Here is a 25,095-nt window from a genome sequence, read left to right as displayed (position 1 = left end):
GGATAAGACAGGGAGAGAGAGAGAATACTCCTGCTAACTTCTTGCAGTCTCTTCAGGACTCTCCTTCCAGAGAAACCTGAGTGGTCTGGGTGATAAGCTATCCAGACATACCAAAGCAAAGTAACATTGTTTTTTTACCATCACCATACTAGTCCACCTGATAAACTCCATCCCTACAAGTTGGGGATGGTATGAGACTGTCATTTGCTTTATAGAGAAGTGATGTGGAGCACACGTTCTAGAAACAGGCTTGATTAGTTCCAATCCCAGCTCTGTGTAACTTTGGACAAGTTAGACGAGACCACAAAGCAATCTCTTATGAGCACTGCCGGTAACGTGTGTGTGTGTGTGTGTGTGTGTGTGTGTGTGTGAGATTGTGAAGGGAAGAAGCCCCTGGGTCCACTGGATTCAGTGTATTTCATCATCTTTTTCAGGCCTTCTCGGTTGTGCTCTCTTGCTGAAGACTCTCTGTGGCATCAACCATTCATGGATAAAGGAAGCTCTGAAGTCAATCCTAACACACCTACATTAACTAACAAGAAGGAAGAAAAACACCCAAAATCCCGCAGGGTCTCCCAAAATGTGCTGATCTTTTTACTTGATAGGCAACTGGGGAGGAACAGAAGTGACGTGGATTTGTCCAGGTGGGTGTGGATGCTGACATAAGCCACACCCAGGGTAGAGTTGGCTATTGCCCAAAAGTCATAATATCTACTTGCTTATGCATGCCCATAATTTTAGGGGAAAAAAGGCAAAAAAAAATGTGGAATAACACACTCCTTTGTTTCAGCTGTTAAAATAAAAGCTGAATTTTCACCCCTTTTGACTCAATATGTGTTAATGCTGATACAGTTTTCCTGGGTTACACTGGAGGGGGGATTCTGTTCATCCTAACAGTCTATGCAGAGGCTCTCAGACATAGCAGAGATGGTGAGATCACACTGCATGTCCGATTTCTTTCACCTTTAATTCAAAAAAAAAATCAAGAGACATTATATAGTTCTAAGTCACTCAAGGACCCAAGACTCCTGTCCCCTAGGCCTTTTGGAAAGACACTCACTGTGTTGCATTCTAAAACCTGTTTGCTTATCCTGGTGAGAAGACACTGTTTAAGAACAGGCCATAAGGTCGGGGGGGGGGTGGCATTTAAGACAGTCTTTTTAAAATGTTGATGTTCATGAGAATATCATTTAAATATTCTGCAGCATCAAATCGTCTTTGTTGGCTCTATTTACTATAAAAAAATTACAACACAAGGCATTTAAAAATGGGAACACATATTCAGAGCTTTCCAATGGTACTACTTGTCATTGTCCCCAAAGAAGTGGAATCCTCCGATCCCTTATCTGCACCATGTGAAGTACACCTGTTCAGGCCACAGCTGGGTGAACAGAATCCATTGGACTGAAGTGATGCCAGCGAAGATAGCTCCTCAAGAGATGTGCTGGGAAAACCATGATGCCCACTGGGGTACATTGGAAATGGGAGATTGGGAAATTGGACATTTAGAGTGGGAGCTAAGCTAAGTGGGAGCTGAGAGGCAGGAGCTGTTGGGGTGTGGGAAAGCCTGCTGACCAGTGAGATGTTCGGCTGGACTCTTGCCCTTGTTGGACTTGACAGACTCCCCAGAACGATTGGTATCCATACTGCACATCTCCCAAGGGTGGTCTGACCATCCATGGAGGACTGACGGCTGACAAGGGCACCACATGTACTCATGTGACCTCCGACTTCTCACCCACGGAGGGGCAGGATATGGACTCACATAAGAGTCTAGGGGACTTCAAGCCCAGAGAGGCCCTCCTCACAGAGGTTCAGAGATGTGCTGAATTTAAAAGAGGCAAATATCCCTTATGTACTAGGAGCATGAGCTCTCAAGATGTCCACTTGGAGGGCTTGATTTGTTTCTCCAGAAGTCAGAATCACAAATACGAAGTTCAAAAAAAGAAAAGGGTAGGAAAATATGAAATTCAAAAAGGTTGGCAGAAAGAGAGAGAGTCAGAGAGAGAGACAGAGATACACACACACACACAGATATGGCTGGGATCCTCCTAAAGGAGTTTCTACCATGAGATGTTTGCAGAGGCTATATGCAGCTTTAACAGAGGATCAGGATGCAGGTGAGGCTCAGGGACTAGGCTAATTGGAGAGTGCTTCATACAGTGCCACAGAGAGACATACTGTCTCCTTAATTTCTGCATGCTGCCTCTCCTTGGCCAACGTATCTGCTAGCCAGAGAGAGAGAAAACCATGGTAACAGCAGTCTATGGATGTCAGCCTTCTGGGGCACAGAGCAGTGGAGAGAAGGGAATAGGATTTATCTGTGTGGACAAACAGAATAAACAATCCTCCACTTTTTCCACAGGCAGCATCTACTGTTGGTTTGTTCACATGGAGGAACACTTTGCCCAACATAGCCACCTTATCACTGAAAGGTGAGATAAATTTGGCCATAGTCCTGCCTGGAAGCTAAATTATAACCTTAGTGGCCAGCTGTCAGTTTTGTAACCCAAAGACCCAAAAATGGATGGTTAACGATCCGCCGACCAGGGAGTACTTAGGGCTGGTTCACCCTGCTACCCTGACTCCCCCATGGAGAACTTAAATGAGAAGGAGAGGCTCTCAGCCCAGATGGAGAGGGGCAGGAACTGGGGAAAGAGAGCACAGCGGGGACAAAAGGTCCTTCAATATCATATATTCCCTGTATACATATATTTCCAGATATATTATATTTAAGTTGGTACCTTAATTATTAAAATAACTACTGATAATAACAATACTGTTTCCAGATATATTTAAGTTGAAATAATTACTTAAATATATCAGTAATTATTGAAATAATTACTGATAATAACAATACTCATCAATTCATTCAACAAATAGTTCTTGACAATTCTGTGTGCCAGCCACACAACAATGATCAAAAGATATAATATTCCTGCCCTCATTGAAAGAACTTCCCTGATACCTCAGTTGATAAAGAATCCGCCTGCAATGCAGGAGACCCGGTTCAACTCCTGGGTTGGGAGCTTACATTATAATTAAGATTTATTGATTTCTCAGGTCCTGTGACTCTGATGCTGGGAGGGATTGGCGGCAGGAGGAGAAGGGGGCGGCAGGAGGAGAAGGGAACGACCGAGGATGAGATGGCTGGATGGCATGAGTGAACTCCGGGAGATGGTGATGAACAGGGAGGCCTGGCGTGCTGCGATTCATGGGGTCGTAAAGAGTCGGACACGACTGAGCGACTGAACTGAACTGAACTGTGCCAAACACTTCATGGGTACTGTATATTCCTTTCAATAATGCTGTGGAGTAGGTACTCTTAGCTAGTCTTTCAGCTAAAGAAGCTATAATTCAAATAACTTCAACAATTTGCCTAAGATAAAACACACTACTGCAGTGGGTAGCCTATCCCTTCTCCAGGGGATCTTCCTGACTCAGGAATTGAACCAGGGTCTCCTGCATTGCAGGCAGATTCTTTACCAACTGAGCCATGAGAGAAGCCCATATTTTGCAAAAACGGATTTCAAACCCAAGCAGAGCTTCACCTAAAATCAGTACTCTTAAATACTATGTTACTATTTATATTCAAATTAGCTAAAACTATAGCTGAATATATGGTCATAGAATATCCACATGACTACTGAGTATTTAAGTTTTATTTAATAAATGAATAAAAGTGTTTAATGAAATCATTTATTTAATAAATTGTCATTCCTCAGAGTCAATCATTCACATGAATATTAAATTATAGAACTCATTTTGTATTGCCTTTGATAGATTCTTTCTGTACTTTGTAAATTTACATGTGGCCATGTATGACAATGTATGACAACATGGGTAATTTTTCAATTAAACTTGGAAGAGACACAGAGATATTTACTAAAGTTTTGTGAAGATAAGAGATTATATCACATATCACACAGTTAAACTTGCTAAAAATAAACCTCTAGTTTCCCAAATTTCACCTAACTACTGTTAGATTTATTACCTCAGTATTAGCGTCCTCTCTCTCACAGGTTCCCCCAACCCTCTCCCAGGCCACTCTACATCCTCAGAATTTCCCTAGTCCTTTATAGCCTCTCGCCAAAATTTGGTTTGCCAGTCTACCTATTAATAATAGGACTCATTCAAGCAATGAGATTTCAGCAAAGCAGATATGCTTGGCAGCCACTCTCTTTGTGTCTCTGGCTAGTTTCATCTTGACACATTACATTTTACAAATATTTTTACAGTTTGAATTTTATATTTTGTAGTTTTTAATAGCTTGACAATTATATCTCATATTTTAAAATCATTTTATTTCAATGGAAATTTTAAACAGTGAAAAATGTAAAAAAAACGAATGTTCTATAATTGCATCCATGCTCAAGAATTAACCAGAATTAAAATTCAGAAATATATTGTGACCATGTTTCCATATGATTAAATACTTTCCAGATCACACAATCTTTTACTGAGTCAACATATATTCATTGATTCATTAAAATATATTTTTAGACCTCTACTTATGTGCTCTTAACATGTGTATGGTGTTTTGACAAATTATATAGAGTAAATAATAATTTTTTAACAAAATTTCAGCTGTATACCTTTATATTGATCATTGTGATTTAATACATTAGCTTTAGATTTTATGCTGCCGCTGCGCCTGCTGCTAAGTCACTTCAGTCGTGTCTGACTCTTTGCAATCCTATGGACTGTAGCCCTTCCTCCAGGCTCCTCTGTCCATTGAATTCTCCAGGCAAGAATACTGGAGCGGGTTGCCACTTTTTCCTCCAGGGGATCTTGCCCACCCAGGGATGGAATCTGTGTCTCCTGTGGCTCCTGCATGCAGACAGATTCTTTACCACTGAGCCACAGGGAGACCCTTAGAGTTTATAGAACTAATCAAATGAAAATGTTAAGATAGAGTATGGAAAAACCATTGAATACATTTTTTAAAACATGGTTATATAATTAAGAACCAAAATATTTATTTTTGCTACAGATTTAATTTTTCATTAAAACAGTAAAACTAGTCTCTGAAATATGTACCTTTGAAATGAAAGTCATCTTTGAAAAACATTGTCATTTTTGTTGAGAACATGTATGCTTGGGGAAAACGTAATTGTTTTGTTTTGTTTCTAGGTAGCAAATTATGCTCAGAGACTGAGATTGTCTTTGACAATTTATGTAACACAGGTTCACTGCGGGAGATGAGTAATTTCACAATCCGATAGCATACAGGATAATGTCTCTTAAAAAGCCAATAAAGAAAGAGTTCAAATCAATACTGGAGTAATGACACTATGGTTCCGGACAAGAGGGAGATGAATAAAGTCCAAATTTAGTTGAGCTGCACCTTTCTACAGCAGGCCTTCCAGAGTGGGCTTAGTCGACCACAAGCAGATGCCCATCTGCCAGGGCAAAATGTTGCTAGACCACGTTGCTAAGGAAGGTAGAAGCTATGCTGGAGGACAGGGCACGTTGCTAGGAAAGGAAGACACCTATATTGGCAGCCAAGCGATCTCCTTAGGATGCTGCAGGCAGGCAAAGAATCATTTCATCCAGGTGGGAGCTCATCCTCACCCCTACCCCACTCTTACCCACCCCTCAACACAAAGTCTTCAGATCCGCAAAGCTCTTAGATCCGCCAAGAGCTGCCTTGCCCAGACCGAATGCTCTGGAGATACTGTTCACGTCTCTTGGTATTTAAAGCTTAAATGTTCTCCAGTCATAGTCGCTCCTCCTTGTGTTCTTATGGATAAGCACCCAGCAGTGCCAGTCAATAGCGGAATTAATGTATGCTTGAGAATTTCATGGACTGAAGAGCCTGGTCGCAAAGAGTGGGACATGACTGAGTGACTAACACTACTTCTATGACAGCCACAGATACCAATGCTAACATCCTGACACAGCTTCCTCAATATGAACAACTTCACTCAGAGCAAAACAGCTTCATTCTTAGATCAAAACAAGTGGGTTTGAAATCATATCTAACGAATATACAACAGTAATTCTCAAAACTCACAAAAAATACCACATCTTATGATGAAGTGAAAGTGTTAGTCACTCAGTCATGTCTGACTCTTTGAGCCCCCACGGACTGTGGCCTGCCAAGCTCCATAGAATTCTCCGGGCAAGAATGTTGGAGTGGATTGCCATTCTATTTAGATCTTCGTGATCCAGCGATGGAACCCAGTCTCCTGCACTGCAGGCTGATTCTTTACCATCTGAGTCCCCAGGGAAGCCCCTCTGATAAAGTAGCCACACACAATTTCTGTCAAGATATTTCCTTTATTCACTTTCTTCTGCTTTTGTCTAGTGGAGATTCACTGCCTGGTGGCTAGAAACACAAAAATAATGCAGCCAGTGTAGTGGTCTAAATCATTACATTTTGTTAATAAAACTTTTAATTTTTTTCTTTCAATATGTTTTCATGTCAGGATGATACAATTCTTCTGAATGGAATTACTTATTTCATATTAAACCCATCGTGTATATGATAATACTTTATATCATAATTTTTAATGATCAAGCTTTTTGGCTAGAAAAGTTTTTTTTTTTTTTTTTTCTATGTTTGCTCCGATGAGCACAAGAGGCTGTGGAGTCACATATGTTTTGTTGTTGTTGTTTTACTATGTTTCTCCTCTGCTGTTACCATAGAAATGAAGTGGCATCAGAGAGTCATGTCATTTTCAATAAACATGCTTTCTTATTTGTTTGTAACATTGTTTGACAAATATAGTTTAAATCTACTATCCAGATATTCTGGCTTTTCTTTTTAGTTAGGCATTTAGGTTGCTGTGCTGTTGCTTACTATTAACAGCTTCATGATTTTTATTAGTGTGATAATGGGTTGATATAATGGACTTCATTCTCTTCCAGCCTATTTCTGACACTGATTTTATCTTCCCAACAAAGTGCATCTTAGTCTCTCTTTGTCTCTGTCACTTTTATCTTTGTCTCTACCATATTTAGCTTAGTGTTAGTGGCTCACTTGTGTCCAACTCTTCACAACCCCATGGACTGTAGCCCACCAGGCTCCTCTGAAATAGCCAAATTTAGAATAATGATGTTTTACAATTTATATCTAGTCTATTATTTTAAAAGAACAAAATAGATTTCTCTTGTTATTTGACTAATGCTAAATATTCTTCACAATGTTGTGCAGGAAGAAAGAAGAATGGCGATTCAATTATGTGTTTATTTGTTGTTCTAAAGAATCCACTGCTGTGACAAAACAGCTCCCACTGCATTAGGTTATACACTACTGAAAACAGAGATAGGATCAGGATCCTTGTATTAAATTGGAAGAAATTAATTTCATTTCCAAGCTCTTTAAAGTCTTTACATGAATTACCTCATTAGATTCTTATAGCTAAGCTATGAGTTCAGTCCTGTTACCTACTCTGTATTACAGCAGGAAAAAGTGTTTAAATAGGTATAGTATCTTGCCCTAAGGTACAGTGTGGGGCCCTAAATGGGAAACCTTGAAAAAAGAAGGGCTAGCTTTGTGGTTTAGAGCTGAGATGGCGCCTGGCGGAAGAGATGAGGGCGTGGCCTAAGTTGTTTGTTAAAACTTTTGATTGGCCCTCTTGATTTCCGTGCACGTGGACAGTGCGTGATCACCATGACTCCTGTTACAATGAAGCGCATGATGACTTGACTTGGTGTAACTATGGCATATTATAATTTGACCTTTAACGTGATTGGTGCAACTATGGGAGGTCCCTCGAGGAACCCCCTTGCTTGCCTATATAAACCAAGAGTTTGTGGCAATAAAGCGGAACTGCTTAGCCGGAACCCCAGTTGTGTCTGATTGTCTCTGGCTCACCGAGGGGCTGGGTTGGCGGACAGCAGGCTCACCTCTCCTCAGGACCCCTTGGCTTTGCTGAGGGAAGTTCCACTGCCTCTCTCTTTCTGCGGAGCGCCCCCCGCAGTACAGCTTGTTAGTAGTAATTGTTTTTGAATCTTGGTATTTACTGCTGCTCGAGTACACATGTTTAAATTAATCATTACCATAGAGTGTAGGTAATGATTAGTACTGACAAGAACAGCTCATGCAAAGTGATTAAGGTCAAGACAGAAAAGAGACCATAAGGTGTCTGGGGAACTGGGAATGGCTTAAAATGGTAAGTGTGATGGTTCATGAGCAGGAGGCCAATGATAGAGTTCCTTTGTCTGCTTGGTGACTGTCTTACTCCATTCAGGCTGCTATGATAAAATATCACACATTGGAAAGCTTATAAACAACTGAATTTATTTTTAACACTTTTAGAGGTTGGACATCCAAGATCATGATGCCAGCATGGTCAGGTGACGGTCTTCTTCCTGGTTCATTGTTGTTCAGTCGCTCGGTCACGTCTGACTCTGCGACCCCATGGACTGCAGCACACCAGGCTTCCCTGTCCTTCACCATCTCCCAGAGTTTGCTCAAACTCATGTCCATTGAGTCGGTGATGCCACTCAACCATCTTGTCCTCTGTCCTCCCCTTCTCTTCCTGCCTTCAATCTTTCCAGCATCAGGGTCTTTTCCAATGATTTGGCCCTTTGCATCAGGTGGCCAGAATATTGGAGCTTCAGCTTCAGCATCAGTTCTTCCAATGAATATTCAGGGTTGATTTCCTTTAGGATTGACTGATTTCCTTGCAATCCAAGGTACTCTCAAGAGTCTTCTCCAACACCACATTTTGAAGGCATCAGTTGTTTGGTGCTCAGCCTTCTTTATGGTTCAACTGTCATATCCATACATGACTACTGGAAAAAAAAATATATATATATTTTGACTTTGACTCTATGGAACTTTGTTAGCAAAGTAATGTCTCTGCTTTTTAATACGAAACCCTGAAAAAAGAAATGGCAACCCACTCCAATATTCTTGCTTGGGAACTCCCAGACATGACTTAGTGATTAAACAATGAGTGAGCAGAAAAGTTTAAATATGAAACGATAGGTTGACACTATTGAAAAAAAAAGAAACAGATGTAAATGAGTAATGTATTCAAAAAGCAGAGAAAGTATAATCCTAGAAAAAAGAGTTATTCCCAAATAGTACAAGAAGAAGTTAGTCATAATCTTTAATACTAGTAAGAAATTTCAACTCATGGAAAAAATGAAATTAAAAGGGAGAAATTGACAACAATGAGCAGACAAAATTCTTGTGAAAATAGGAAAAATAAAGCCATTGCTGAAGTGAAACATTATTAGAAACATCAGGAATCAGAGTGGATGGTGCAGAAGAAAAAAGGTCTGATACCAGGATATAGAATAGAACAGAGAAAAAAAAACCCACAAAGAAATAAAAACTAGAAGAAGGCAACAGATAAGAAAAGGAGAGAACAAAGCACTAACCTATGGGTTGTTGTAACTTCTACCACAATTCTCAACTGAAAATGTCATTTTTACAAGGGGAAAATATCAGGCTGGTTTTAAAATTCTTTTCTGTAATTTTTAGTGTCAAAAGGCATACTAATTTACCACAAACTCAGTAGATTAAACAGAAATATATTGTCACATAGTCTGGAGACTATAATTTGGAGATAAAGGGGTTGGCAATTTTGGTTCCTTTTGAGGGCTGTGAGGTAGAATGTATTCCAGGCCTTTCTTCTAGCTTCTAATCGTTTGTCAATCTTTGGTATTCCTTAGTGTTATAGGATTCTCCAGAGAAATGGAACCAATACGATGGGTGGATGGATAATAACAGATAGACAAACAGATTTATTATAAAGAATTAGTTCGTGTGATTATGGAGGCTGAGCAGTCCCAAGACCTGCAGTCAGCAAGCTGTAGACTCTGAGTCCAAAGGCCTGAGAAAGTAGGAGAGCTGATGGTCTAATTTTACAGTCTGAAAGTCAGTAGGCTCAGGCTGGAGAGTCAAGAACAGCTGATGATTCAGTCCAAATCTGAAGGTCAGAAAAGATCAATGTCTCAGCGCAATCAGGACAGAAGGGGTTCTCTGTCTCTCTTTTTTTCTTTTATGAGTAATTCCCTCTTACTCATAGGAGGGTCAATGGTTTTGTTCTATTCAAGCCAACCACTGATTAGATTATGGCCACTTGGATTATGAACGGCAACCTGCATTACTAAATCTACCAAATTTAAATGTTAATCTCATCCAAAAAACACCTTCACAGACACACCCAGAATAACGTTTGACCAAATAGCCGGGTACCCCGTAGTTCAGAAAAATTTGATACATAAAATTAACCATTGCACTTAGCTTCTGTTGCATCACTCTGATCTCCACATGGTACTCTCCATTTGTACATATATGTATCCAAAGTCACCCCTTTTATAAGGACACCAAGTCATATCAGATTAGAGCCACCTTAGTCTAGAATGACCTCATTTTAATTAATTACACCTGAAACAACCTTATTTCCAAATAAGGTCACAGTCTAAGGTACTGGGGGTTTGGATTTCAACACATGAATTGGGGGGGGGCAAAATTAAACCCATCACAGAAGGCATATCAGTGACTTTTCTCAAAATTAGGAGAAAGGAAATACGTGACACAGAAATTGTAAAGCTTTCTAAGCAGGGTCTTGAGTTGTACAACTCCAGAGGACACAATCTCAGAGACTGCAAGGTGAGTTGTGTTTCTGGAGGCACCATGCACACCTCATCCTAGGTGACAAAGAATGGAGTTACATACAATGGGCATTCTTCTGTTTTGCAGGCAACAGGAAATCTCAAACATGCACTGACACAGAAAACACAGGCACCCGCGAACCCAGCCTGCAAAACAAAATCAACCACGACCTAAAGGAAAATGATTTAGGATGAACAACTATATTAAAAGGACAGTGGTACAGTGGTTGGAATTTTGTGGAATAAAAACTACCCTTTAGCCCCTTGCGGCCCTCGGCGGCGAGTGCGCCGGTGCTCCCCAGCCGGTTGCGCTCCCGGGGCCGCAGTACCGCATGGCGCCTCGCCTCGTCCACTGCCTAGCAGCTTAGAACTAGTTCGGACCAGGGGAATCCGAAAAAACAACAACCAACCAACCAAACAAACAAACAAAAACTACCCTTTACTTTATAAAAGTATATACTGTTCAAATATTTTTAGATTAAGCTCATTTTATAGTCAAAATCCAATTTTATTTTATTTTATTTTATTTATTTATTTTTTTTAATTTTAAAATCTTTAATTCTTACGTGCATTCCAATTTTAAAAAGTCATTTTGTTTTATTTTATACTAAAAACCCAATTTTTAAGTCACTTCGTTCAGTTCTTATTTGAGCTAATGATAGTAAATACAAGTCTCTACAATTCAACACTATTACTGTTTCCTTCTGTTGTTGTCAGTCACTCAGTTGTGTCCAACTCTTTGTGACCCCATGGACTATAGCCTGGCAGGCTCCTCTGTCCATGGGATTCTCCAGGCAAGAATACTGGAGTGGGTTGCCATTTCCTTCTCCATTGTTTCCTTTGAACAACATCAAATATCACCCTAACAATTTATATTTGTATACTGCTATAGAATTAAAAAATAATTTTACAGCATCATTTATTAATTCTCACAGCAACCTAATTTCATTGGAGCATGTATGTTATCTCTGTTTAAAATATCTTGCCTCAGGCTTCCCTGGTGGCTCAGTGGTAAAGAATCTGCCTGCCAATGCAGGGGACACAGGTTCAATCTCTGGTCTAGGGAGACCCCCACATGCCATGGGACGGCTAAGCCTGTGTGCCACAGCTACTGAAGCCTGCACACCCTAGAGCCTGTGCTCCCCAATGAGAGAAGTCACCACAACAAGAGGCCCATGCACGGCAACTGTTTAGCAGCAAAGACCCAGCACAGCCAAAAATAAATAAATCAAATTATTTTAAAAAATAATAGTGTTAGGAAAAAAAGAAGAAGCTGGCCTTATATATCTTACCTCAGATCATCTGGCTATAAGACATGAACCCAGAATCCACTTGGTACATAATTCATTAAAATATGTTTAAAATATTTTGCTGAATGTATGACTGTGAAAGTCTTGGATAAAAAGAAAGTTTTGGCTAAAAAGAATACCCAGAAGAGTATCTCCAGATGCTAGATGTGGGTGTGGGTAGACATCAGTATATAAAAGTTAACTTTAAATCAACATCCAAACATTCTCTCTTCTGTGAGTCTTTTCTTGGTTTGGTTTTACCACGTTTTTTACTTCTGTTGAACTGTAACCTCATTTCAAAAAATGGAACAATTTGAATAAACTCATGTTTGTTAAAGAACTGTCCATCTTTGAAATAAAACTAAATTGTCTTTAAATATGAACTATACACAATCCTGAATCTATCTCTCCCTTGTGAATACCAAGGAAACAGTGCCTTAAATTCAGTTTTTAAATTATTTTGCCATTTTCCAGGATGTTTAAATAGTAAGATACAGGTAACTGAGGATTAAGATACAAATTCAGGGCAAAGAAATGAAGATTAGAAAGGTGGGATTTGCTAGACAGGCTAGTGGGATGGATCTTTTGTGCTGTACAAATGGTGTTGGTGGGGACCTAAATTCACTGTTGTCATGGAGACCTTTGCACCTAGCTGACATCTATTTCTGCTTTATTGACTATGCCAAAGCCTTTGACTGTGTGGATCACAATAAACTGTGGAAAATTCTGAAAGAGATGGGAATACCAGACCACTTGACCTGCCTCTTGAGAAACCTATATGCAGGTCAGGAAGCAACAGTTAGAACTGGACATGGAACAACGGACTGGTCCCAAATAGGAAAAGGAGTACGTCAAGGCTGTATTGTCACCCTGCTTACTTAACTTCTATGCAGAGTACATCATGAGAAACGCTGGGCTGGAAGAAGCACAAACTGGAATCAAGATTGCTGGGAGAAATATCAATAACCTCAGATATGCAGATGACACCACCCTTATGGCAGAAAGTGAAGAGGAACTAAAAAGCCTCTTGATGAAAGTGAAAGAGGAGAGTGAAAAAGTTGGCTTAAAGCTCAACATTCAGAAAACGAAGATCATGGCATCTGATCCCATCACTTCATGGCAGATAGATGGGGAAACAGTGGAAACAGTGTCAGACTTTATTTTGGGGGCTCCAAAATCACTGCAGATGGTGATTGCAGCCATGAAATTAAAAGATGCTTACTCCTTGGAAGGAAAGTTATGACCAACCAAGATAGCATATTCAAAAGCAGAGACATTACTTTGCTGACAAAGGTCCGTCTAGTCAAGGCTATGGTTTTTCCAGTGGTCATGTATGGATGTGAGAGTTGGACTGTGAAGAAAGCTGAGCACCAAAGAATTGATGCTTTTGAACTGTGGAGTTGGAGAAGACTCTTGAGAGTCCCTTGGACTGCAAGGAGATCCAACCAGTCCATTCTAAAGATCAGTCCTGGGTGTTCTTTGGAAGGACTGGTGTTGAAGCTGAAACTCCAGTACTTTGGCCACCTCATGCGAAGAGTTGACTCATTGGAAAAGACTCTGGTGCTGGGAGGGATTGTGGGCAGGAGGAGAGGGGGACGACAGAGGATGAGATGGTTGGATGGCATCACCGACTCGAGGGACATGAGTTTGGATGAACTCCAGGAGTTGGTGATGGACAGGGAGGCCTGGTGTGCTGCGGTTCATGGGGTCGCAAAGAGTCAGACAGGACTGAGTGACTGAACTGAACTGACATCTATTATTTTCTTTACTGAGATGGCAATCACTTAGCTTGTGGGATCTCTGATGCATCTTGCTTCGCTTTCTCTTAAACTGTTTGTGAATGAAAGCAGACATTAAAATATGCTAATACAGTGTCCTGCCTTTGGCAGCTGTTCTTCCACTACATTTATGATTTGTTAAAGCTCATCTATAGTTCATTTTAGCCATGGTGTTGGGAAGAAGAAGCATAAGACAAGTAGGATGCCTGAAACTGCTTGCACTTTTGCCTGGGGGACAGGAAAGTGACCTTTCATCTTTGTTTGCCTAGACTATAGTTTTCAAGTGTTTAAAGACCATTTCTTTCCAGACAATACACCAAGGGTAAAAATAAAAGTGAAAGTTACATTATTTGTTTTTTAATGTTGTTATTATGATGATTTTAGCTTTAATAATTCAAGCTGAGGGTTATGCGTAGAAAACAGTAATAATTTATTTCTGGCCCCATAGCTGTCAGTTCATCGTAGTCAGTGACTCTATCTATTGATAAACTAAAAGCCAAATAACCAAATTAAACAAAAAGCAGTTTTAAGGAGGATGTGCCATTTCCCATGAGCCAGTTTTATCAAAGAAACATTGTAAATATTTAATAAATGTTTTTAATAAAAATTGACAAGTTATAAATAAATACTTTAGATTTTATGAAAGTTATGATTATCCATGGTTAAATAGCAATTTATAACTCAGCAAGAAGTCATCCAACTAGTGTCAGTATTTAATTTGATATTGCTTTGTTACACAGCATTTGGGGCTACATTAAAGAAAACCAATTTTCTCTTCTGCATTATTACTATATCAGAAGCAGAAAAAGCATCTTTCCTGTCTGTATCTACATCTGTTGTTTCAATATCAAGAATATGGTATTGTTGCAGGAAGGGGAACCCCTTCCAGGGCCTGAAAGTGGGCTCTTGTCTAACACTCAGAAATGAATTGTCAGAGGAGATACATGTGCTGACAAAGCAAGAGATTTTATTGGGAAGGGGCACCCAGGCAGAGAGCACTAGGGTAAGGGAACCCAGAGCTGCTCTGCCACATGACTTTCAGTCTCAGGTTTTATGATGATTGGATTAGTTTTTGGGTTGTCTTTAGCCAATCATTCTGACTCAGAGTCCTTCCTGGTGGTGCACGCCTAGTTCAGCCAAGATGGATGCCAGTGAGAAGGATTCTGGGAGGTAGTTGGACACATGGTGTCACTTTTGACCTTTCCTGAACGCTCCCTGTTGGTGGGGGCTTATTAGTTCTGTGTTCCTTACCAGGACCTCCTGTCATAAAACAACTCATGCAAATGGTGACTGTGGTACCTGGCCAGGGTGGGTGGTTTCATTCAGTGTGTTTCCCCTAACAGCATGCAGTTGTTTTGCTTAGCAGACCTTCAACATCAATGAAAGTAAGTCAGGTCCCACAGCAGCATGACTTGTAGTCAAATACAGGTGTGACAAAGAGAACTTTTAACACATCAAAGTAGATTCTTGCTTTTGTCCATAAAAAGGGAAACTTTTACAAGCAAATATCTAACTGTTGGTCACAGCAGAAAGCCAGACTTTTTTTTTGGTAGCTAAATTAGTCCCTGACAATAACTCTCTATAGAAAATAGTATTTTATATATTACTTTGGTAAATCTAAGTCCCATAAGTCATAGGGTAAAATTGAGGACCTTAAGACAAAGTTATATACTCAATAATGTAACTGTGTCACGTTCCTCAATAGCCAATGCCTACAAAATATTAATAAAATTACTCTTCTTTGCACACCCATATCACCAAGGCATAATTACTTACTCACCCTTATTTGCTGGAGTTCAGCCCACTCAAAGAGTTATCACTGGAATTTCCAAAGTGGTGTAGTGGTTAAGAATCTGCCTGCCAATTCAGGGGCATGGGTTCAATCCCTGGTCTGGGAACATTCCACATGCTACAGATCCTAACTACTGAGCCCACACTGTAGAACCTGTGGGCCTCAACAAGAGAAGCCTGTTTGCAGGCAGCTAGGGAAGCCAAAGCATGGCAAGGAAGACCCAGCACAGCCAAAATACAAAATAAATACAGAAGTATATTTTTTAAGAGTGTTTCCATTAAGTATTTCTGAGCATTGAGAGTGGGACCTGCTCACCTGTGCTCTGGAACATGCTGCTTCGTGGCTTGCCTGGACTTCTATTGTCCCCAGGCCTCTGGTGCTGTTGATAAGGCAGAGAGGTGCCTGATCTCCTGCGAACAGCTGTCATTCCTCCACTGTGGATGGTCACTCATCCTCTAATTCCAAGTTGTGGGACAAGTCGCTGCTCTGTTGAGTTTCTCACAGCACACATTTCAGGGAGCAAGACCTTGATAGTGGCTTAGGGAAGACCCCCATGAAGAAAACGGCTTATATTCACTCCCAGACATGGCTGCTCACTGACCACCAGCCCGGTTCAAGCAGCCCAGTTCAGCCTTGAGGTGGGGAGCACTGGCATGCCACATCACCACACCCCAGAACCCAGAACATTTCGCCACAGAAAAAGAAGGAATTTTTCCCCCCTGAAAACAACTCCTTTTCTGCCTCTGGATGATGGAGCTAATACATTCATTTTCCGTAGAGGGAACCCCATGCCCATCTCCACGGAATGGACTCTGGATGCTATGGCCTAAAAAAGACCATTCACAATACACAGCATTTGGCCAATGTTTGGCCTATTCTCAATTTAAATTACACCACAAAGGGCTCCTATAGTCCAATTCTATAGTCCAGTGCTGTCTATTGTGATGGTCTTGTTCAGCCCAGGTTACCTGGGATCAATGCAGTCTAATTTCTAGCCACAGGTTTTCCTTTAGTGACAAGTCAAGGTAAGATCAGACCTCTTATGCTCACCAATTTGCTGAAAACTGTTCAGAATATTTATGGACATCTTTCAAACTCAACAATGATCTCAGGCATAGGACGAATTTTGTCTATGTGTGACTCTGCCGAGGTATAATCTATTTTTAAATACACCAATTTATATTACTAAACAACACAAAATCTTGTCTGCAGTATCTTCTGGATTCATACTTGCCTATTGTCTGAAGGACTGATAAGACTCACCAAATTGATCCCACCCTAAAAAAAAAGGAAGGCTTCTATAAAATCAAATTCCATTTGTCAATAAAATGCTGGAACTGTAATCTTTATAAATGCGGCATTCCAGCTTAAAAAATTCCAAGATACCAGCCCCAACAGGCCCCTCATTAGTGACAGAACCATAAAGTTATAATTATTTCAGAATATAATCCAGTCATACCAGAAGACTGACTGTATGCTCCAAAGGGAACTTTAACAAGAGTAAGCAGCTTAAAAATGTATCTATAAACTTACTTTTGTTGCAGTAGTTGATTTTTGGATATCTAAGTCAATTTTTACATGTATAGGTTTATACTATCAGATCAAATATTCGATCCAGTTTTATGGAAAAAATGGCCTTTTAAAGTTTTGTCATATATTTCTTAAGTACTATAAATTAAATATTTTCTATTTTATTTGTTTCAAAAAAAGCAACCAAATGGAAACTTCTATTTATAATAAGGAAACTAGCTTTACTCTCTTTCAGGTCATTTGTTTCATTTAATGCAATTTTAATCAAGGTTCTTTTTTTACTCACATCTATTTTGCATAAAAATCTCTTTTTTTTGCATAAGAATCTTTAAAAAATCTTTTTACTAATCTCTGAGACAGTGAACTGAAAGTGCCTTAGTACTTACTCATTGGTATGCTGGTAAATAGTTGCCAACTGGCTCTCAATATATATATACATGAAGGCCCTGATTTGTAAGTTTGCCAATTTTCATCGTATAAATACTTTCACTTTGGTCAATTTCAACCCACCAACATCATGTCACTAAATATACAATCAGTTCCTGGCCATTGTGAAGTGATATACTCTCAAAAACTAGTGTCTACTAGTTCCAGCACATTGCAAGATCCACTCTCTCACTTCCCAGAGTAAAACTGAAAACACTCACAAATATATCAATTTCTGCAAGTAGAGGGTACACGGTGTGTATATTGTTATTGTTAAGAGATAAACTGTTTTTTTTTTTATAGAGATAAACTGGTTTTTTAATAGATCAGCATACTCATCCTGATCTATTGCTGATTTATGGGACAAGAAACAGTTTTATTCCTTTGTTCTCTTAAGATTGTTTAGTCTGCACAGAAGAATGTCTGCAGATGAGATGGGAAAAAGTATTTTTTTAAAATACTAGTCATTTTTAAGTACACTCTTCCCTTTAAATTGAGGCTATATGCAATGGACATGAGTTTGAGTAGGCTCCAGGAGTTGGTGATGGACAGGGAAGCCTGGGATGCTGTAGTCCATGGGGTCGCAAGGAGCTGGACATGACTGAGCAATTGAACTGAATTGATTTTTCTCTTGTAACAATGGAGTCAAAAGCAAAACTAAATGGTTTATAAGTTATTGAAAAGCATCATCTTTCTTTCTAAAAACATGATTGAATCTTCAAAAAATGAAAATCAGAGCTACCAAATGATTCAGCAATCCCACTTCTGGGTATAATCCAAACAACTGAAAACAGGGTCTCAACAAGATATTTGCACACCCATGTTCACAGCAGCATTATTCACAATAGCCAAGGAGAGGAAGCCACCCAAATGTCCATCAGTGGATGAATGGATAAAACAAAATGTCATATATCACATAGTGGAATATTACTCAGCCTTTAAAAAGGAAGGAAATCCAGTCGCATGCTGCAACATGGATAAAACGTGAGGACAATATGCTAAATGAATAAACCAGTTGAAAAAAAGAAAATACTATATGATGATTCCACTTATATGGAGTATTTAAAGTAGCCATATTCATAGGAACAGAAAGTAGAATGGTGGTTACCGTGGGCTGGGGGAAGGGACAAATGCAGCATTGTTCAATGAATATAGAGTTTCAATTTTGCAAGGTAAAAATTCTGGAGATATTGCACAGCAGTGTGAATCTACTTAACACTGGTGAATTGTACATTTAAAAATGGTTAAGAGGACAAAATTTATGAGTTTTTTACCACAATTTTTAAAAAGGTGATTGAAATATTATGATTTGTAGCGCTCCAGTTCTTTTTCTAATCTATCAGTCTTAGGAAGACAAGGTACCAAGTTCATGGAGAGTTTGGTCTCTGGAAATTTGGGTTGGACACAATTTGGTTGTCATTATGGCTGCACTGTGTGGAGGCAAGGGGATATATCTAAAGGAAAAAAACAAGTCAAAGTGTCAAGTGGGCCATCACTTGAGCTGTGGATTTTGGGGCTTATACAGAGAGGAAGAAACTGCCAGAAATGGAACAGGACTGAAATAGGAGGGGTCAGAAGACAGCGAATGCTCAAAGTCAAGAGATAACAGAACTTGAAATAATTCTCTTGTAGGCAGTAGGACATTTTACATGATTCTTACCACTGTAATAGGAATATGTGAATTATCCCACACAAAATGAGTGCACTTTTATCCCACACACTTAATTAAAGCTCATTTGAACTCTGGTTTCTGTTTTTTTGACCCAATAAATTTACTTAGATTATAAATGGGTCAATGCTAACTAACTAACTACTTTTGGGTTTCATTTTGCATGATTTTGAAAAATGTATTTTCTGTCACAGATTTTACAGTGCATTTCAAACTCCCATTATTCATAATTTAATTTATACACTACAATACATTCATACATTTATTTATTCATCTTTTGACCCATCAGCCTGTGTTAAGCCCTATGATTGATAAAGATAAGTAAAGTCTTCAATTAACTTAATCTATTAGAAGAGACATATACACAAATAATTATTAAACATAGACAAATAGGTGTTTTAAGCTAGTTTTAAAGGATATCACAGAAACCTGCATATTTGAGTGTAAATTATTCTCAGGGACTGAATTATCTTTGTCAATAATTTATTTAACACAGGTTCACTGTGGGGATTATAATAATTTCACAAGCCAATAGAATATAGACCAAAAAGTCTCTTAATAAGCCAGTGAAGAGATTATATACTCCAAACTAATATTAGATTAATCACACTATGGTTCCAGGCAACAGGGAGATGAAAGGAATAAAGTCCAAATTTAGTTGAGTTGCACCCTTTTTCTACAAGTTGGATTTTCTACAAGTAGGCTAAGGCAACCAAGGACTGACATTCAGCTGCCCCTGCCTCCTGCAGCTGGGAGGGAAGTTGCCATGGTAGCTGGCAAGATGATCTCTTTCTAGGGGGTCGCTGCAAGGTTTTCGCCATTCCAAGCAGAGACCTTCCCTTCCCCCATCTCCTCAAGGTTTCCAGAGAACTATTTAGATCAGCAAAGAGTCACCTTGCCCAGACTGAACACCCTCAAGTTAACTGTTCACACCTCTTGGTGAAAGTGAAATGACTTTTGCGGCCCCATGGACTACAGAGTCCATGGAATTCTCCAGGCCAGAATACTGGAGTGGGTAGTTTTTCCCTTCTCCAGGGGATTTTCCCAACCCAGGGATTGAACCCAGGTCTCCCACATTGCAGGCGGATTCTTTACCAGTTGAGCCACAAGGGCAGCCCAAGAATACTCAAGTGGGTGGCCTATCCCTTCACCAGGGGAGCTTCCCTACCCAGGAATTGAACAGGGGTCTCCTGCATTGCAAGCAGATTCTTTACCAACTGAGCTATCAAGGAAGGCCTTGGTATTTAAAGCTTAAATGTCCCCAGCCATAGTCCCTCCTCCATGTGTTTTTATTGATAAACTCCCAGCAATGCTAAAGCTGAACTACTCAGTGCTTATAGTCAACCACAGATATCAGTGATGACACACTTCCTTAATGTAAACAGCTTCTCTCTTAGATCAAAACAAGTGGGTTGGAAATCATGTTAACAAACACACAGCACTGGAGAGAGAGCTCTTAATTCAAAAGAAGTTTATTAAGAAAATCAGGAAAGTGAAGAAGGTTGAAGAATTGGTACAAAATTCAGAAATCGAAACAGAAGAATATGAACTAAAGAATATGATGACTAGACCACTGGAACTGTGGAAAATGTGCCAGGTACAGGGAATCAGTTGTGGGTTGAGTCAAAATCTGAGTGTTTAGAAACCTGCACTTGATTCTTTAGGCAGGAAGGAACCACTGAAAGTTTCTGAGTCATTTAAAACTGTTCATATTAAGTAGGAACATTATTGGCAACAATTTGATGAATGTATTAGAGGTAAAGGGAAACTATTACGGGCTAGCAAGCTACAAGGCAATCCAAATACAATATCCCAGTTAGAGGCCTATCAATGTGGTCCAGGTGAAGGATGATGAGAACCCCAACTAGGCTGATGTGAAAAGAAGCAGGACACAGTTCAGTTTTAAGATTTAATGAAAACAATTTTTTGGACAAAGGTTAGCAATTCATTAGATTCGAGGATTTAGAAATGGAAAATGACTCAGAAATCAATTACTAGCCTCAGTGGCTGACATGGTGGGTATTTATTTAGCTGAAGTAGGGCACAGAGAGATGGAGAAGGCAATAGCACCCCACTCCAGTACTCTTGCCTGGAAAACCCCATGGACAGAGGAGCCTGGTGGGCTGCAGTCCACGGGGTCGCTAAGAGTCAGACACGACTGAGCGACTTCACTTTGACTTTTCACTTTCATGCATTGGAGAAGGAAATAGCAACCCACTGCAGTGTTCTTGCCTGGAGAATCCCAGGGACGGGGGAGCCTGGTGGGCTGTCGTCTATGGGGTCGCACAGAGTCAGACACGACTGAAGCGATTTAGCAGCAGCAGCAGCAGCAGCAGCAGCAGCAGGGCACAGAGAAGGAGAAACAGTTTTTGAGTTTAAAGTAACAGAGTAAGCTTTGGACAGATTTAAGGTGTTTGGGAGACATCAGTGAGGCAATACCTACCAAGCAGTTAAACAAAGGTATTATTCATAGAGGGCTTACTGTGTGTTGGGCACTTTGCTAAGCCCTTGACATACATTATATTGCTTAAAACTTACAATAGCTTTACAAGGCTTCTTTTGTCACCATCTTCCCTGGTACTTCAGCGGGTCAAGAAACCACCTACAATTCAGGAAACCCTGGTTCGATTCCGAGGTCGGGAAGATCTCTCAGAGAAGGGATAGGCTACCCACTCCAGTATTCTTTGGCTTCCCTGGTGGCTCAGACGGTAAAGAATCTGCCTGCAATGTGGCAGACCGGGGTTTGATCCCTGGGTTGGGAAGATCCCCTGGAGGAGGGCATGGCAACCTATTCCAGTATTCTTGCCTAGAGAATCTCCACGAACAGAGGAGCCTGGTGGGCTACGGTCCATGGGGTCACAAGGAGTCGGACACAACTGAGCGACTAAGCACAGCGCTCTGTTATGGATTTTTTTTTTAAAAGAGCCTTAGAAAAGTTAAGTAACCTCCTCTGAGCCACACAACTTGCTAGTACTGAGTCAGTTTATATATACCTAAGCAATCTTAAGAACCTGGCTGCGAATGCAGGAGACATAAGAGATGCGGGTTGGATCACTGGGTTGGGAAGATCTCCTGGAAGAAGGCATGGCAACCCACTCCAGTATTCTTGCTGGGACAATCCCATGGACAAAGGAGCCTGGTGGGCTACTGTCTATAGGGTTTCAAAGAGTTGGACACAACTGAAGCGACTTAGCACACACAGCACAGTCTTATTTTATAGCTCACCGCATTGGCCACTGCCCTGTATCAGCTCCCTAAAATGTAGATTTGGAGCTTGGGAGAGAATCAGGGCTAACAAAGTAGATTTGGAAGTTTATTCCACAAGCCTGTATTGAACTCTTGCCAAGGTCCAAGCACAGTGCTCTGAGTTGTAAGCACATGAATACCATCAGTATGACCCTAGAGTGGAAATTAAAACAGTGGACTGAATCAATGCGTGTGAGCAATAGGAAGAGAAGAGGCTAAAAGTTGGGCACATGAATAGGTAACACTCAAGAAGAGGGACAATAAGCAAAACAGCCCCTCTGTATCCCTCCGTATCTGCAGGTTCTGCATTCACAATTACAGACTATTTTATATAAAGGTGGATTTTGGTCTCCACAGGGCTCCTGGAATCTATCTTCCTCAGATAGAGGGTTGACTGTATAGTTACTAGGGTTTTGATAAGTTTACAAACTTAACGATAATTACACAGACTATTCATTTTTCCTACAAGCATTATATGTGAACTAAGAATTGACTTCACCCTCCTAAATTGTGTGCTGGGCCTTCAGCCTTTTGAGTAGCTTTGTTGTTTGTTAGTTGGTTTTTTTATGATCAATATTGGGGTACCAGACAATCACAAAATTCTCTAGAAGTTGAAATTGTTTGTGCCAATGAATAGGAAGGGATATTCTTATTCCGTCCCAAATAAAGAATGTGCTGTGCTGTGCTCAGTCCCTTCAGTCATATCCCAACTCTTTTGCGACCCTACAGACTGTAACCCACCAGGATCCTCTGTCCATGGCATTTCTCCAGGCAAGAATACTTGAGCATCAATTCTTTGGCGCTCAGTTTTCTTTATGGTCCAACTGTCACATTCATATATGACTACTGGAAAAACCACAGCTTTGACTAGATGGACCTTTGTCAGCAAAGTAATGTCTCTGCTTTTAATATGCTGTCTAGGTTGGTCATAGCTTTTTTTTTTTTTTGATAAGAAAATATGTTTCTCACTCTCAATGAGGTGACAGAATTAATTCTCAGACTCTTGCTCCTCTTTTATGTTTTGCACTATTTTACATATATATTATCTCTAATTCCCAGCTTTTATGATAACATGGAATAGAGGAACAAATAACATGATGGCATAAAGAAATAACTGGTCAAACTCAGAATGTGGGAGATTCTTTAAGAATAAAAATCTCATTCCTTTTTAAAAATTTTTATTCATTTTTAATTGGAAGGAAAAAAAAACTCATTCTAAAACCAAATCAATAAAAAGGGGTGTCAGGAGCAAATGACTGAATGAATGAAAGAGAGGCAAAAAGCAAAGTAACTATGTGGGTGTTATTTGGATCTTCATTTGAACAAAACAAGAGAAATTTGAATATAAACTTGGGACTTGAATGATATTAGGTGATTTCTATTAATCGGCCAGGGAATCACTATTAATTGGGATATGGCATATGCTTATGACTAAGTGATGCATAATGCAGTGTTCATGAGTAAAATAACATAATGTCCTGGATTTGTTGTGAAATACTTTGTCAAAAGAAGCCAAATGTTCATCAGCAGATGAATGGATAAAAAATATGTGGTATGTATATACAATGGAATATTATTCAACCATGGTAGAGGAAGTTATCTTTCCATTTGTGACAGCATGGATGGCTTTGAGCACATTATGCTAAGTGAGATTAAGCCAGAGAGAGAAAGACAGCTATGGTATGGTATCACTTATATATAGAATCTAGAATCTAGAAGAGTGAAACTTGTGGAAAACAGTAAAACTGTGGATATGACGGAATGGAAGGGGGTTAAGAGTGATGGTGTTTAAGGGTACAAACTTATAACAGGTAGTAAATAAGCCATATAGATTTAATGCACAGTATAATGAATACAGACAACAATATTGTACTATAGTTGTATAATGTGATAAAATATAGTCACATACATTAAAAGTTCTAAATGTATAGAATCTTAAACTTGAATGATGATACATGTCAAATTTATTCAATTAAAAATTTTTAATTGATTTTCAAAAAAGAAAGAAAAAAATCAAGGGAGGGATAAATGAAACAAGGTGGTCAAATGTTGACAATTATTGAATCTGGGGAACAGATCCAGGAAGCTCATTAAACTTAACTTTTAAAAATTATGAATGTTTGAATTTTTATAGTAAAAAATTAAAAATTAATTGAAAGCAAGTTAATGAATTAAACAGTAATCATGCAATCACCCAGGCTCTCATTTTCTTTTTGGCTGCCACTAAGCCCATAGGACACTGGAGCATTAACTAGACAAGGAGAGGGAAAACTGATTCTCATTTTCTGAGAATCATTTTGAGACTCATAAGGTGTCCATAGACATGTTTCAGGAGAGTAATTATATGTAATTATACACTAAATTTTATTTGAAATTGTTTCTAGGGAGGTGGTTTATAGGTTTCACTGCATTCTCAAAGTCATTAATGATTCACAAAAGTTTAAGATATACTACATTAGAGAGTTTACAAAGCCTTTTCCAGGTTTAAAATTCTACAAACCTGAAGGGGATGAGAACATGCCACTCCAATATGCCACTTTGGCATAAGAATTATTTTGTGTGTGTGTGTGCGCTCAAGTGTGCCCGATTCTTTGCAACTCCATGAACTGTAGCCCTTCAGGCTACTCTGTCCATGGGATTTCCCAGGCAAGAATACTGAAGTGGGTTGCCATTTCCTCCTCCAGGGGATCTTCCCAAAACCTGCATCTCCTGCATTGGCAGGTGGATTCTTTACCACTGAGCCACTTGGGAATCCCAAGAATTATTTTGAGTTTCAGGCAATTGAGA

General features: G+C 39.6%; 1 protein-coding gene across 1 annotated transcript; it reads left to right on the top strand.

Annotated features, from left to right (window-relative positions):
- Positions 1 to 398: 398 nt before the first annotated feature.
- LOC114111390 (embryonic testis differentiation protein homolog B) lies at positions 399 to 877 on the top strand. The gene has a single exon (XM_027963182.3). It carries the CDS (start codon positions 487 to 489, stop codon positions 664 to 666), a length of 180 nt encoding a protein of 59 aa, XP_027818983.1. The 5' UTR covers positions 399 to 486; the 3' UTR covers positions 667 to 877.
- Positions 878 to 25,095: the final 24,218 nt, after the last annotated feature.

This window comes from Ovis aries, chromosome X, assembly GCF_016772045.2.
Source record: "Ovis aries strain OAR_USU_Benz2616 breed Rambouillet chromosome X, ARS-UI_Ramb_v3.0, whole genome shotgun sequence".
NCBI lineage: Eukaryota > Metazoa > Chordata > Mammalia > Artiodactyla > Bovidae > Ovis > Ovis aries.
Note: the sequence above shows the minus strand (reverse complement) of the source record. Positions and strands in the feature narration are given on the sequence as shown.